At 42.2% G+C, this 15,086-nt stretch overlaps 1 protein-coding gene across 1 annotated transcript in view; it reads right to left on the bottom strand.

Moving 5' to 3' along the window:
* Positions 1 to 15,086, bottom strand: part of LOC311204775 (DNA mismatch repair protein Msh3-like) — a gene marked incomplete at both ends in the record, with an annotated part of 50,671 nt that overhangs the window by 33,925 nt on the left and 1,660 nt on the right. The window contains 5 exons of the mRNA XM_084281135.1: positions 37 to 153; positions 1,405 to 1,469; positions 4,791 to 4,959; positions 6,993 to 7,180; positions 13,050 to 13,225. Coding sequence (XP_084137261.1) covers positions 37 to 153; positions 1,405 to 1,469; positions 4,791 to 4,959; positions 6,993 to 7,180; positions 13,050 to 13,225 — 715 coding nt within the window. The remainder of the gene's footprint in view (positions 1 to 36; positions 154 to 1,404; positions 1,470 to 4,790; positions 4,960 to 6,992; positions 7,181 to 13,049; positions 13,226 to 15,086) is intronic.

The following is a 15,086-nucleotide window of genomic DNA, read 5'->3' as shown; positions in this document are numbered from 1 at the left end:
AAAATAATAAAAAATGAGTCTATTTTGTCAACTCACTCTAAAAAGTTTAGCCATTCAGCGTTGCAGTCAAGGACTAGCTGCTCCCGGAGCTGATTCAGATGTTTGTCATTTTCTATAACAAACGGCGAGTGGAAACGGCTGACAGCTTTTGTGCTGGAAAACAGAGAGAAGCCAAATAGGAAATCAAGGTTACTAAGCAATCAGTTACACCATCTACATGCAAAATTGGACTAGTTTTCTAACTCACTCTGAGCCTTGAAAATGCACGGTAAAAAAGCCAGTTCTTTTATTGTGGTACCAAACTCTATTGATACCAGTGATCTTCACTGTGAATAAAGTGATTGGCTACTGTACTGCTGCCCATTCTGAAGGCTGCATTTTTCACAATGTATTATGTATCACTGAAGCTTATATATCTCACAAAATTCTCTTCAGCAACAGGCTTCACAAAGATGATTTTTCTTTGACTGGCTGCATATACAACAACCTCCAACAAAAAAATTTCTACTTTAAAGCTGAAACTTCACAATAAACCTGGAATAAACTTAGTAAATACAGACTGTATTGCATGGATACTAGTTTCCATTTAAGGCACTTGCTCTTTATTTATGTATTTCCATTAAGGACTCATGTTGGCATTCCCAGGCATTCTTTTACAATATCCAGAATAGCTGTATTTTTCCTTCATCGCCTTAATTCTGTCTACTCTGTGCACTTCAATATCGAATTCTTGCATAAGTGAATAGAACATCGCTTCAGAGTTCACCTTTATTATGCCTACTTCTGATGAGACATGGCTCTGTGTACACATCATAACATAAGGTATTCTACCTGTTTAAATAATAAATGATCTTCCAGTTCACCTCTGTTTCATGTACTGGAAAAAGTATCTAAACTATCTAAAATCATGCTTACACAACACTAAGTAACAAAGCAAGCAAAGCTTGTTTGTATGAACAAATAAAATTAAAACATTTTTAATACACTAAGTCTTAGATACTGAGATATTTTGCACAGCTACTTTTACCTTTCTGAATAAAGTAAGAACAACTAAAATTTTATGAAAAATGTATATCTACAATCTACAGGCACAACTGAATCAAAACCGTAATTTTCATGCCAATACATCTGCTTTGAAACATTAAGTACTATTTAAAAATAAACACTTTTAAAAGTTCCGGTTTTTCAGCTTGGTCTTGTTTGGTTTTAAGCAAAACTTACTATGGCAATAAATCAATGTAACCATTTTCATTGGTTGCTTTTAGTTTAAAGAAACCCCAAACCACAAACACACATGGAGCTGTGACAATGTGTATCTAATTAACTGTAAAACCAAAATGGCCCATACTATATTTTTTTCCTTATATATTAAAATACAGCAAACTTTAAAGACATTTTACATACCTACTAACCATAACCCAGTCAGATGGAACGGATGATTTATTGGAATTCTTGACTTCTATCATAAACTAAACAAACAGAAATATAATATTACACATCATGGGAAGTTAAGAAGACTACAGAAGCATAACCATAATGAAATCAAGAAATCTGCAAGCATCAGACGAAACCCATACTCATCCTGAAGAGACTGAGCAGACCAGAAGCTAATGTTCTTTCTTCCCTAAAAATGAGGGTAATCACGTACATTTGCTGCCAATAGAGCAACTTCTACCCTGAGCTGTTCTTTTGCTCTGCCATGTTCCTGCCTCATCTTTGCCCTTTTGCTCCTCCATCTACTAAAATGTTCTGCTCACCTCCCTCTTACCAAGCCAAACCCAGACTAAAGCTAGTTAAGACTTACCTGATCCTGACTGGGCCTCGCAGAGAATTCAGCATTTACACAGACTCTACACTATACACAAGCTGTACTCAGGCTGTTTCACAGAATCACATAATGATCAGGGTTGGAAGGGGCCTTTGAAGATCATCTAGTCCAACCCCCCTGCCAGAGCAGGGTCACCTTGAGCAGGTTGCACAGGACACAGTCCAGGCAGGTTTTGAATGTCTCCAGAGATGGAGACTCCACAACCTCTCTAGGCAGCCCTGGCCCTGAGCTCTGCCACCCCCACAGTAAAGAAGTTCCTCCTCATGTTTAGCTGAAACTTCCTATATTTCACTTTGTACCCATTGCCTCTGTCCTGTTGCAGGGCATCACTGTCAAAAGACTGACCCTGTTCTCCTGACACCCAGCCTACAAGTATTTAAAAGGACTGGTAAGATCCTCCCTCAGTCTCACCTAGGCTAAAGAGTCCCAAGTCCCTCAGCCTTACGAGTAAGATGTGCTTTCCTGCCCAGGGATCAGTGATTCCTATTGAGCCATATTTACCTACAGTATTTCACAGACAAGAGCTCAAAACCTCAAATGCTAGCACTGCATGTACAGTACCTTCCTTCACGTTTGGATCAATTGGAGTTCAGAAATGGAAAGAACAGAGGAAACCAGCAGTAATGGCAAGAAGCTTAGTACAGTGAAATTTACATTACGTCTTTCCTGCAGTATTTTATACAATTCATGTCAGTTATTTTTATAACACCAGCCTGAGGTTCTAGACGTCAAAGAATAAAAAACACAGATGGAAAATTAATTTCCAGCAGAGATTAGATTAGCCCAGTATCTGATCACCTTTACAGAAATGCCCAAGACTCATCTGACAAAGCTCTTACATTACAGTTAGTATGATTTAGATAAAACCTTCCACACCTCACCAGAATACCCAGCAATCACCTTAGACTACAAACAAGAAGAATAACCCTAACATGAGCACACTCCAGAATGGACAGACTACACTAGTTCTTAATTTACCTAAAACACCTTGAAAATAATCGGTACCTCTGAAACCCTGAAGTTGCATAATACACAAGACAAAGATTTGAAAATGAATCAACTGCTGCTGCTACTAGTAGTGTTGCTGATGTGCTAGTATTGCATTTTTTTCTTGAATTTTAGCTCAAAACAATTAAGCAAGCTGTGTTCATGAAGAGTAGTCAGAAAACAAGACCATATTTGTGTCTATGCTAGACGACTAACTGAACTCAGAACAGTTACACAGCCAGTTCAATTGCCTGGTGTGTTTGTGTGGCTAGCAAGAAATAAGTAGAGAGGTTGCAATCTTCTTCAAAACAACAAAAACATTTCCTTTTTTACCCTTTAATTCTTAGGCCTATTATATAAATATGTGCAGTATTAAATAAACTGGGCCTGAAGCACTGCTTATCAGGAAGCAAACTTTTCCCAAATGTAGCAATTTCTCTCTAAATCCTGCCTGAAAAGAATAGCAATGCTATCACTATCTGGACAGCTTTCTGTCCTGTTTAGTGATGCTATTAGTTACATCAGAGGTCTGGAAATGAAAGATAAGATAGATATGGATGTAACCTCATATTTTTGAAAAGGTGTATGTCAAGTGGATCTTCACAAATTTAAGTTAATAAACTGTGGGCTGACTGCATTCATAAGAGTGTGTTTGGAGGGCACACATGCAGGAGCAAAGAATCTGAGTGCCTCCCTGACAGAACGTCTGTTCTCTGAATGTGTTCAGAGTGGGAAGATAAAGAGAACAGATTTCCTGGCAGCTTCTTTTTCTTCCAGAACCAGCAAACCATAAACCTACTTCTGACCAGTCCTGTTGCAAAGAAGTGCTTGAACACAACATCTATCAGAGTGCTAGAGTGCTACAACAGCACAAGTTCTGAGGAAGGCTGAGCTTAACTCAGACTCGTGTCTATGCTTTGCTCCTCCCCTTCAATTCCCTTTCCTCACTGACCCTCTTCTCTAACCCTTCCTCTTTTGTGTCTTTTGATGTCTGCAATACACTCATACCAGATGTAATTAAATGACAGATAGCTTTAACTTGTGCAGCTCCATTAATGAATTTCCCAAGATAGAGCTCTTTGCCTGCAATGGTTTCTGAGCTGTCTGCTGCTACAAGGGGCCCCTCTAAAACAGGCATAGTTAACTGGTGGTTTCTGAAACTCTCCAGTTCAGACCTGGCTACTTTCTTGATACTCTCCTCTTTCATCAACTCTTCCCTCTTTCACACACATGTCATCATCCAACTCTTAAGCCAGTATTTCAGAGAAATCCTTCAAATCCTGGCTCTTTCCTTCCTCATGCAATACCGAAATGCACTCTTCCACATTTCCTCTTGGACTTAGCATCTTAGCTGACATCCTCCCCGACTCTCCTGCCACATGTTTGTTCTTCTGAACCTCAGTAGCAAAAGAAATATCCACCCAAGGTCTTTATCAAGTGATACTCTAACTCATCCCTTCTCCCATCCCCTCTCAGCATTGTCTATTTGCTCCCTGCTGCATCTCTTGGGTCTTTCTCAGCGTCCCAGGTCCTCAGTGGGACGGTGATCTGCTTCCAGCTTCATACCACACTGTCCTCACTGATTCATCTCTTTTACTCTCAACCCTCATTCAGTTGCCAAGCTAATTTCTTTTCCCAACTTTCTGTGGAGTTTTCCCCAGGTCTCCCACTCTCAGTTCCAGCGCAATGCTGAACAGTGGTATCTCACTGATACTTTCAATTCAATACACAAAAAAGCAAAGCATTACTGAAACAAATTTGACTGCAGTAATGTGGTTTTATTATTTAAATCACCAAAGAAATTGACTTAAATAAAGTGACACTGTCAAAAACCTGTTTTTTGAAGTTGTGCAAATATAGGCAAATGACCTGATCAAGTACCATACTAAATGAAGAGAGTTCTAGTTAAGCCTAGCTTTTAAGCTATTTTCTAGACAAGCAAGGGAACAGCCATCCATAATAGACACCATATTACCTCTTGACCAGAAACTGTAACATACTCGGCAGAAGGATTCTTGATCTGTTTACGAATGTCTACCAGATGCAACTGGATTTTAGAAAGCACATCCGAGATCTCCTCTTTTTTCTTTCTGATGACAGGGAAGTCCGTAAGGTCCCTGAACAATTGGGTTTTATCTCCAGTCCTATCCATAAGAAGCAAAAGATATAGTAATGGTAAAACCAAAAGACACACTCCCCAATTCTACTGGCTGTGTCCATATTTTTATTTGTTATTCTCACTTAATACTAGCTTCATTCCTCTCTCAGTAAGTTTTTTCTGTTATTTGTTCATAGTACAGCACATTTACCAAAAGCTGCTATGCACAGTATATAAACACAAAGGCATTTAAACACTGATAGTCCTTTCCCCATTGTATTAAAAAACCCATCTATTGCTATTGCTTTCTACTCGTCTACATTATATTTGCCCTTCTATGCCAAACCCTGCTGACTTGGATTTCTGTCATCTCTCAGTGTGCATCCTGCGGCTTTATGCTTGTTTTCCCTTAGTCAAGTAAAGCAAGAAAAGGAATCACAAGACAGATCATTCCCTTCTGGCTCAATCCAGAATTTCAGAATACAACTGTTGTCCCAACATGGAGGATCCCAAGTACAGACAACCCCTTTTACCATGATCAAAAGTGAAGCTCTAGATAATTTCTGCATAACAGGAACACAGATTTTTTGCATATTTAGAATTTGTCCAAATTTGGACAGATTTTAATGAGGATTACAAAGAAAAAAAACATCCTATAAAGTTCTCATCAAAGCAGAATATCACCAGGAGTTTTTCAGAGTACCTTGCTTCTTTTCTAAAGAAATGATTAACCAGAGCAGTTTTTAATACATGCAAAAAATCTGCTCTTTTCTAGTCTTAATGTCAGAAAATGACAAAATAGTTTTGGCTGCAATATCTCAGCTCAGGATTGAAACCTGAAATAACATCATTCAAATATTTAAAACTGGAAGCTGAACAAACTATTAAAAATATTGTTGTCATCAAAAGTAACAAAAATTTAAGTTGTCCTAATAACTATCAGGCAAACAACAAAAAGTAGTACAAACAGGCCTAAATGAACTGAAGTATACATTTCTACTTTAGAGCAAATACAAAACTGTACCATTTAATTAGATAATTACCTTGAAATCTAATATTTGGAGAACAAATAGTTAGCAAACTGAAAGTACTAAAACACAAAAATAATAGAAAGTCTCATTTTCTACTTATATCAATACCCCTTTTGCTTGAGAATGAAACTACAGATGGAGCCAGTGACCATACAGGTAACGCAAAGCTGGACTTTGATTTTGCATTACACAGGATTATTATATAAGTGACAGTAAAGATGCCATTTGTAAATACAGTACTAATTTTTAGAAATGATTTTGTGCTAATTAGACTTGTTTCCATGGGAATGGAAAGGATAAAATGATCGGTAGTAGCCAGCAGCTGATTGTGAAGACTGTCACTATGTGATGTACACCAAAAATTCAAAACCTGACAGTTTAAAAACCCCAACATAAAACCCAACATCTCAAACTCCCCTTAACCCTTAATCTCAAACTCCTCCCTGGAGCAAAGGGCCACTTTTGAAAACTATTACAGGATTTACCTGCACTATACAACTAACACAATGCAATATACACATGCACGTGCAAGCATGCATGTAGCTGTCAACTGCATATTCTCTGTTGTTAGTGAGCATATAAATGTATTTTTAAGAAGGATGGTGGGACATGCAAAGCTTTGAAAAATTTTCACAAACAATAGTAGAAGCCACATTCCTGACTGCAAAGCAGCCACTTTGCTAAAGGTCAAGTCTCACTTCAAAAGGAATAGCTTAAAAACAAAGTATTTCATACATTGTTAAACAATTTAACATGAGCAAAACACATTTTGCTATAAATTCATTCCCCCAAAGAGCCAAGAAACTAAAAAACTCTTCAACCTGAGGCAGATATCCACTAGGCAAAATATTTGCTTGCCTGGTTTAGGGGAAGGGTATGAGCTGTAGAAAAGCACAATCTCTGCTTAACTATAAGCAACCTGTACATATATAAAATCAAAAATATAAACCTAGGGTATATTAAAATAAGATGTGTAATTCACATAACTGAATACATGTAGTCAGCAAGCCCACAAGGCACAGAAGACTAATCTATTTTCTCTACTTACTTGGCTGCTTCTTCATTAAGGATCTTTAAATAATGTTTTACTGGGGAGAGAAGTTCTGGGATTTCCAAAAGCACATTTTGTAATAGTGGAGTTTTCACTTGAGAATGTATGACTGGAACAAGAGCTTGAATTTCCAAATCCAGACGGGACAGGGTGCTGAGTATCAAGAAAAACTCTTGGGTTGAGCACTGAGAAAGAAGGCAATATGTAAACCATTACAGTGTATTTTCATTTAATCCTACATAGTTGGGGTTTTTTTGCATTCGGAAAATGACATAAAATACAGTTTAAATGAATTAACTGTAACACAGTTGCATAATCATCACATTCAAAAGGTTAATAAAGCATACTAATTGTTTTAACCATTGTTGTCAACAAACAGTTGAGAGCTGATGTACATTACACTTTTTGCTGGATGGTGGTCTGTAGCACATATGCAGTACACAAATAGCTGAAAAATGGACTAATTATGTCCAAGAATCAAAAACGCAGGCTGAGAAACTTTATGAGTACCACAACTTCTCCATATGGATTTCTGCATCTATGTGCTGTTATCTGAATCCCCAGGCTGCTGTTTTGGCAAGAGGGGGTTTGGAAAGACAAGGTCAGGCACTAAGAGGCAGAGTCTTGGAATAAGAACACAGAAAATAAAAGAAAAAAAAACCCACAGAAAGAGAAAACCAGCAGTCATTGCTTAAAGTGCTTGTAGCTATTGCCAGTTTCAGCCTCTGTCAGGTCACTCCTAGGTCTATGTAATAAGAACACACTAACCTGGACTTTGCCTTTCATCCTCTCCTCAATTGGTAGAAAGAGATTGTTCTACCTATGTTAGCCAGGTACCACAGAAGAGGAATCTTCCAGATTTCAGCCAATACCACACAGCACTTTCAGAGCTTGCTTCATGATATCCACAGAGCAGGAGCATATTGGTTCCCTGTCCTGGTTTTGGTCAGGATGGAGTTCATTTCATTTGTAACAGCAGATGAATGCTGTGTTTGAGAGTAAGATGGGAGTAGTGCTGATAACACCCTGATGTTTCTAGTTGCTGTCAGACAGTCAAGGACTTTCTCAGCTCTTCATGAGAAAGGAGGGGCGAAGCCAGGACAGGTGACCCAACTGGCCAAAGAGAGTATTCCACGCCAGTTACGTCCTGCCCAGGATATCGGGGGCTGACGGGAGGAAGAACGGGGGTGGCTCCGGGATGCGCGGTTCTTGGGGGACGGTCGGGTTCTGGGACGGCTCTGGGTGGCACGGCCTGAGCTGTGGGTTCGGTGAGAAACTGCATTGTGTATCAACAGCTTCATATATTTTGCTTTGAAGTCCTGTTAGTATTGTTACATTGTATCTTTCTGTTATCTTAGTAAACTATCCTTATCCCAACCCACGGGCCTCTTAATTTCTTGATCTTGGGGTTATTTGCCCCTTCCTCTTCCTTTTCCCTTCCCTTACTTCTCACCCCCCCCCCTCCCCTTCCCTTTCACCTGCTCTTTTCCTTTAAGGAGCAGGCAGCTGCGTGGATCTTGGCCCTCAGCCGGGTGAAACCACGACACAGGTCTATTAATTGGAAAAATTCACTCTGGGATTCGCTTGTGTTCTTTGTTTTGATGGGTAAACACCCAGTTCCACTGCCTTTTTTTGTGCTCCCATGAAACACAGGCACTGCTTTCACAAGACCTATCAAAAATAAGGTATTGTTTTCATGCAGGTTTTTCAATAGTCCTCTTTAGAATAAAGATAAATGGGTAGATTAGGCAGATTGAAGAAGATGACAAAAGACCAAGGCATCAGTCTGGTGCAGTATATATGCTACAGCTTGATATGGACTGATTCTGAAGTGGTGTTCATCACAAAGCTCTTCAAGTCTGCTCAAGTTGTGGATGCTTAATCAATCCTTTTGATTAAGCCTACAAATAGCTCCCAACTTACATTTTGCCTTATTTTCCAAAGCACTTGATATTTCCCTATTGCTCTGATGTCACGGAGTGGAACAGCAGTCTCTGGTTGCTCTGTTGACGTAAAAGGAGGGATCAACAACACTTGAGAAAGTGTCTTGGAAGTCAAAATCCTGAACATTACAAATTCTTCTTTAGAGCGCCAGACCTTACCTCTTCAGTTAGGACTCCTCTAGGACTGTTTGAGCCCTGTTTCTCTCTTCCTTAGTTCTCCAAGGAAATTTCCTGCCCAACCAGAAAACCTAATCTTAATATTCCCAGGATTGACAGGGGTGGAAGAGAAATGTAGGGGGGGGGGGGGGGGGGGGGCAACCTGCAGAGGTGGCTTCTGCAAGAAGCTGCTAGAAGCTTCCCCTAGGCCCAAGAGTGTCAACACCAGCTGGGCTCAAGGACAGACCCACCACTGAACAAGGGAGAGCTTTCCCTGCAGTCCATGCTGGACCATGGTGAGACAGGCTGCCCCCCCCTGCAGCCCGTGGAAGATGATGGGGAGTAAAGATTCCACCTCAAGCCTGTGGAGGACCCTATGCGGAGACATATGAAGGAGGCTGTGACCCCATGAGAAGCCCGTGCTGGAGCAAGATCCTGGCAGGACCTGCAGCCCACGGAGAGAGGCGACCACACTGGACCAGGTTTTCTGGCAGGACTTGTGACCCTGTTGGGGTCTGACCCTGGAGCAGTCTGGTGCTGAAGGTCTGTACCCCATGACAACCATGCTGAAGCAATTTGTGAAGAACTGTAGCCCATGGGAAGGGCTCACATTAAAGAAGTTCATGGAGGACTGTCTCCTGCGAGAGGGATCCCTTGCTAGAGCCAGGGAAGACCGTGAGGAGTCCTCCCCTTGAGGAGGAAGGAGCAACTGAGACAAGGTGTGATGAACTGACTGAACCCCCATTCCTCGCCTCCATGCCACTCAGGGGGAGGAGAGAAAAGAAATGAGGAATAAAGTTGAGCCCGGCAAGAAGGGAGGCATGGGAGGAGGTGTTTGGAATTATTTCTCCTTATCCTACTCTGTTTTCATTGGATAATAATTTTTTCCTAGTTGTCTCTGTTTTGCCTGTGACTGTAACTGCCCAACGATCTCTCCCTGTCCCTATGGTGACCCACAAGCCTTTCGTCATCTGTTCTCTCTCCTGTCCAGCTAAGGAGAGGGAGTGATAGAGCAGCTTTGGTGGGTACCTGGTCTTCAGCCAGCATCAGGCCACCACAGACAGACAGAAGGATGTCAGTGACCCCCCTTATAAGAGATTTGTCTGCTGACCTGCTTAGAGCAGCACACTGTGCCTGCATAGAGCTGGTCCCACTGACGTGTTAACAGCTACAAAGGTTGATGGGGTTGAGATGAAGGAAGAAAGGAATACATGTTTTCTGGGATGTATCTCTACAGTGGGGTCGTGGTTTAAAGAATACTACGGTAAACAGAAGCCAAACACTAACCCTCTTATTTCTCATCTCTGTAACATGAGAAGCTGGCTCCATGCAGCAGAAGTGTTCACTTGTGAGAAGCAGGCAACAGGGCTGAGAGCCCTCAGCTGTATTTGTGCATCCCAGGCAGGGAGCCAGGGCACTCACACCGAGTCAAGGTGGCAACTAACAGATCTACTGCTCTAGGCTGGAAAGACCTAGTCCTCTTCTGCAGAAACCTCACTTGCAGCTGCTATGGCAACAGGATAAGAAAGGCTGTGGAAGGGGACATATTTTTTTCCACCTGTACCGAGTCACCTGCTCCGCCACGACAAGAAAGTGAGATTGTTTCATCCTGAAGCGGGTGGGTTGTTTCTGTAGTTCGAAACAAAGCATCACAAAGCAGTTGGTGCCTATTCCAGCTGGAATCCCAGTACTCGATTTGAAATAGGGTCTGCTCACCACACCCACCGCTGCAGCACAGCCACAGCACAGAGGAACAGCGCTGCAGAAGATGATAACCGGTAATCAAGAAGCATTGCAGGCAGGCAGAGCACAGTCCACACTATTACAGTTACAGGGCTCACAGGCTTTGCGTTAGAAAGCCTGACACTTCCTAATTAACTCCTACAAACAATCAGGCTTCATCTTGTGCTCAAGCTAAATGGCAGTTATTAAGGAGGCATCGTGCATCCTGACATCAGTGTGTACTTTTGGCGAGGCCAGTGAGAGAAATCTCCAGTTCGGTGGCCTACAGCATCCTGGGCTTCCCTTGCAGCCTTCATCTCCAAGTTCTGGCCAGCTTCTGAAGAGTGATGAGCTCAGCATCCCTGGAGTGTTGGCGCCCTGGGTGCATGCTGATATAATCACAGACACTGGGTTCCACCCTCAGCTGACTCCATCAGCTGTCACAGGAGGAAGCATGGCTGTGCCATACTATACAGGGAAGGCCTGACTATCGCTGCCTAGCTCCTGAGAAGATCAACACTGTTATTTTGGGAGGAGCTTTTGCTAATTACTGTAGCAGCCCAAAGAACTCAGCCATCCTCACTGAGCAAAGCACGCTCCAGAAAGCATACTGCCCCAAGGAACCAGCTCCCACAAAAGCCAAGACGAAGAGCAAGACATACAGTCACTTCGCTTTCACTGCTAAAAGTCCTATTTCTTTACCCCTCTGAGATGCCGTGGCAATTAACATGGGTAACACTTTCTAGGAAGCTACAGAAATGGAAGGCACTGTAGAAGTTCAAAGCAATATTACTATATGGCTCAGAAAATAGTGCAGTATGCTGACAGAAATTACGCAGTGTAGTGCTTAATAAACTTACAGCCAGCATCATAAAAATTCTGCCAGTCATGAACTCCTTTCACACTTGCAGACTTGTGTTGCCAAAAATTATCACCCCCCCTTGCAGATCTTACAGTACTCTACCTTCACACTCTGTAAAATGGCACCTCAGTGACATTTGGAGCCATTTTATTTATTATCTACAGTAATGAAAAACACAAATAATTGACCTTAGAATTCTTGAACTTAGTCCTGAATTAACACATTAGAAAAGCAGTAAGACGTTATGCACACTCAGGTGAACGTGCTGACATCCAAGTGAGTAAGCCATCCATCAGTGGACTTCCCTGGCTCTAATATGTTAGAGGCAGCCTTTATTCCCCTGTACAGTTCTCTCCCTTGCTGCCTGACATCTCGCTTACACGCTGTCTTCTTGCAGAACCTGCTCTGGCAGGGGGGTTGGACACAATGATCTCTCGAGGTCCCTTCTAATCCCTACAATTCTGTGATGATCATCTGGACAATCCATCCTTACATCCCTTGTCTGGAGTGCAAAGCAACCAACACATGCCCAGGAGCTTTAAAAATAATACAGAACAGCACTAAAGCATTAGTGGACATTTGTTCCCTTGTAGCGTGGTATCAGCTCTTCCTGTTTAACAAGTAACAAGTGATGGATTTGTGCACACAACTGACTGTGGAGAATAAACATGCCACCATAACTGCCAATGGCCAGTAACGTCCAGTGGACCATTCTGAGTGGGTTGTGATTTACTTCTTGTTAGGCATAAACGATCTGTCATTGATTATCTGACCGAAACCAACATCTTGTCCACTCTGCTGTCAGCACTTTCCAAAACGAGAGCAACAGGGTCAGAAAATGATTTGTAAATAACAGAGCGAAAGCTGTTTATGTCAACAGGTCGATGGACAAATGCATAGAGACAACAGGGCCTATTGACAGATGAGTCCTAAAGAGAAGTGATTAGAATTCGTTACATGAGAGTTCCTAGTTTACTGGCTTTAACTATCTGAGACACCAGATCTCAGAAGACATTCCTCAGTAGTGTGAGCAGCACAATGTGTTTGAAGTATTGGAATGCCCATGAGCTACTGGTTTGAATCCAGGCATCAGCAAAACCTGTTGTCCCTGTACGGATGACAGGCCACATGTCAGGATGTTTACTGAACACAGAGAAGACTTGGAAAGCAGCCTCCCCTGCCAGGATGAGAACAATCTCATCTTAGCTTTTAATTTCAGGAAAAGAATTAGTCAGCAGTATGCTTAGCCAAACATCATCGTCTCAAGTCCAAACCTACCCGGATGCAATCCTGTGCAACCTGCTCTAGGAGAGCCTGCTTTGGCAGAGGGGTTAGACCAGATGATCTGCAGAGATCCCTTCCAACGCCTACCATTATGTGATGCTGTGTGTTGCCAAGCTGTGGACAAGGGTTTTTCATCCTGTGCACACCACAGATCTCTGTTCCCGTGCAATCCTTTGCCTTGCCACACCAATCTGAAAGATTGGTGCAGGCCACAAAAGCGACAGGTTCTGTCTTTCCAATTCCTTTCCCAGGCAATACCACCACTGAGAAGATCAACAGAGAGAGTGTTAGTTTTTAGTTCCCGATTCAATTGGAATACGGAGCCATAAGGCAAATTCAGCTAAGCTGTGAAATACAGGCCATGGTCAAAACAAGGGGAATAGGGGTGGGGGAGCCCCTGGTACTGCCTGACACCAAGATTGGGTTCTCTAGTCTCTACAGGTAATTTCTAATCCAAAGGCTGTTGAAACTGTGTGGCTTTCAGAGAGACCACAGTGTGTCTTCAGAGTGTGATCACAGTGTGGCTTCAGAGAGGTCACTGTGTGGCTTTCAGAGAGATCACAGCAGGGCATGGCAAGAGAGTGCTTGGCATATCCACGGGTGGGACACCCAGATTGAAAAGAGAGCTGTTGTCTGCACTGTCTTATTCAAACACCATGGGTAGATGGTGCTGACCCTACCTGAAACTAGCCAGAAGTTGAGTGACAGAGTATGAATGGTCAAACAGCATCAGTGGGGAGTACAATTCATTAGAGAGCACTAATGATGCAATTAGAGAGACACAGTAGCTATCATGATACAGACATAAAGCTTTACCTGAATCCTACTGAAGGACTTAAGCATCATCCTGATGGGATTCTTCTCTTTGTGTGTGTTATAACAGAGCACTCAAGCCTTGGAACTGACTCAGAGAAAAATCATCGTGTGAAATCCACAAAGTCTAAGACCAGCCTCGTTCTTTCTTGCACTAAACATCCTTGCTTAAGGATCCTTTAAAAACACACACACAGGCACAAAGAGCTGAAAAAGTAATTTGGCAAAGGAAAGGATGAAAAGTGCTTTTTCTACACAATAATGTCTCAAGAACAAGACAGATTGATCATAATATGGGAAACATCAAAATTCTTTTGATCTATGTACAGTGCTCTTAGTCTGTGTTATGTCTTCTAAAGATGTACTGACCAAATGCCACAAGGCCTTCTCAGAAACACAGCATAGACCTAACAAATACATAAATAATCCAACATTTCTTTGACATTTATGGACTTCCCAGGGGCTCATGGAATAGGAAAGACAGGCCTCTGGAATTTTAAGCAGTGTTGCCTCGCATCCTTGAAAGTCAAAAGATGGAAGAACTTTCCGTACCCATAGTCTGAGATGTGAAAAGAATACAAGAAGCTGAAGGTGGGAAGAGAGGAAGTAGTTACTGAGCACATTCTGAAGCCAGAGATCATACAGGTACCAATCTCTCATCCAGAGAGCCCATCAGATAAACCTCATCTGCCAGAGCGGACAGGGAGTGGTGTTCCACACAAGAAAACAGAAATTAGGGTTGGACACAATTCAAGATGCCTTCTCATGTCCCAGTGCCTTTGCTGGGGTTTCTCCCTTGTCCACACCACTGGGATGTGGCTGCTGCTGGAATCCTTCAGTGCAGCACCAAGAAAAGGAATTTTTCCCCCTACTTCTTCCCCCCCCTCAGACAGTGGTACCGGGAAACCGATTTTGTCATGATTCGGGTATTTCCTCTTCCTGTGAGATACTTCAAAATGCGGTTTGTGAAGATCCTCAGTTTGGACAGGAAGGAATGAACCCAGGAGGATTCCAGGAGGCAAACCCGGCGTTACCGGGGATACCTGGTTCAGTGTTGTGAAGAGCCCAAAATCTGTGCTGTCTTCTTAAAAAACGTCTTGTAGCTGTAAGAAACACATGGAATGGCAAAGCTGTAAATGCAAATAGTTTCTATGTCTGTGTGTGTACATATCAGGGAAGAAGCAGAATATAAAGACAATGGAATAGCTCAGACTCCAATTCAGCTGCCATGCTTGCATAGCCTGATGTACTGTTTTTAATAGGGTGTCATCTTGATGTTGGAGCTGTCTTAAGCATCATGAAATGACTAAA

This window comes from Gallinula chloropus (genome assembly GCF_964237585.1).
Source record: "Gallinula chloropus genome assembly, contig: HAP1_SCAFFOLD_78, whole genome shotgun sequence".
Lineage (NCBI taxonomy): Eukaryota > Metazoa > Chordata > Aves > Gruiformes > Rallidae > Gallinula > Gallinula chloropus.
The sequence above is the reverse complement of the archived record's forward strand: the minus strand, read 5'-3'. Positions and strand labels throughout refer to the sequence as shown.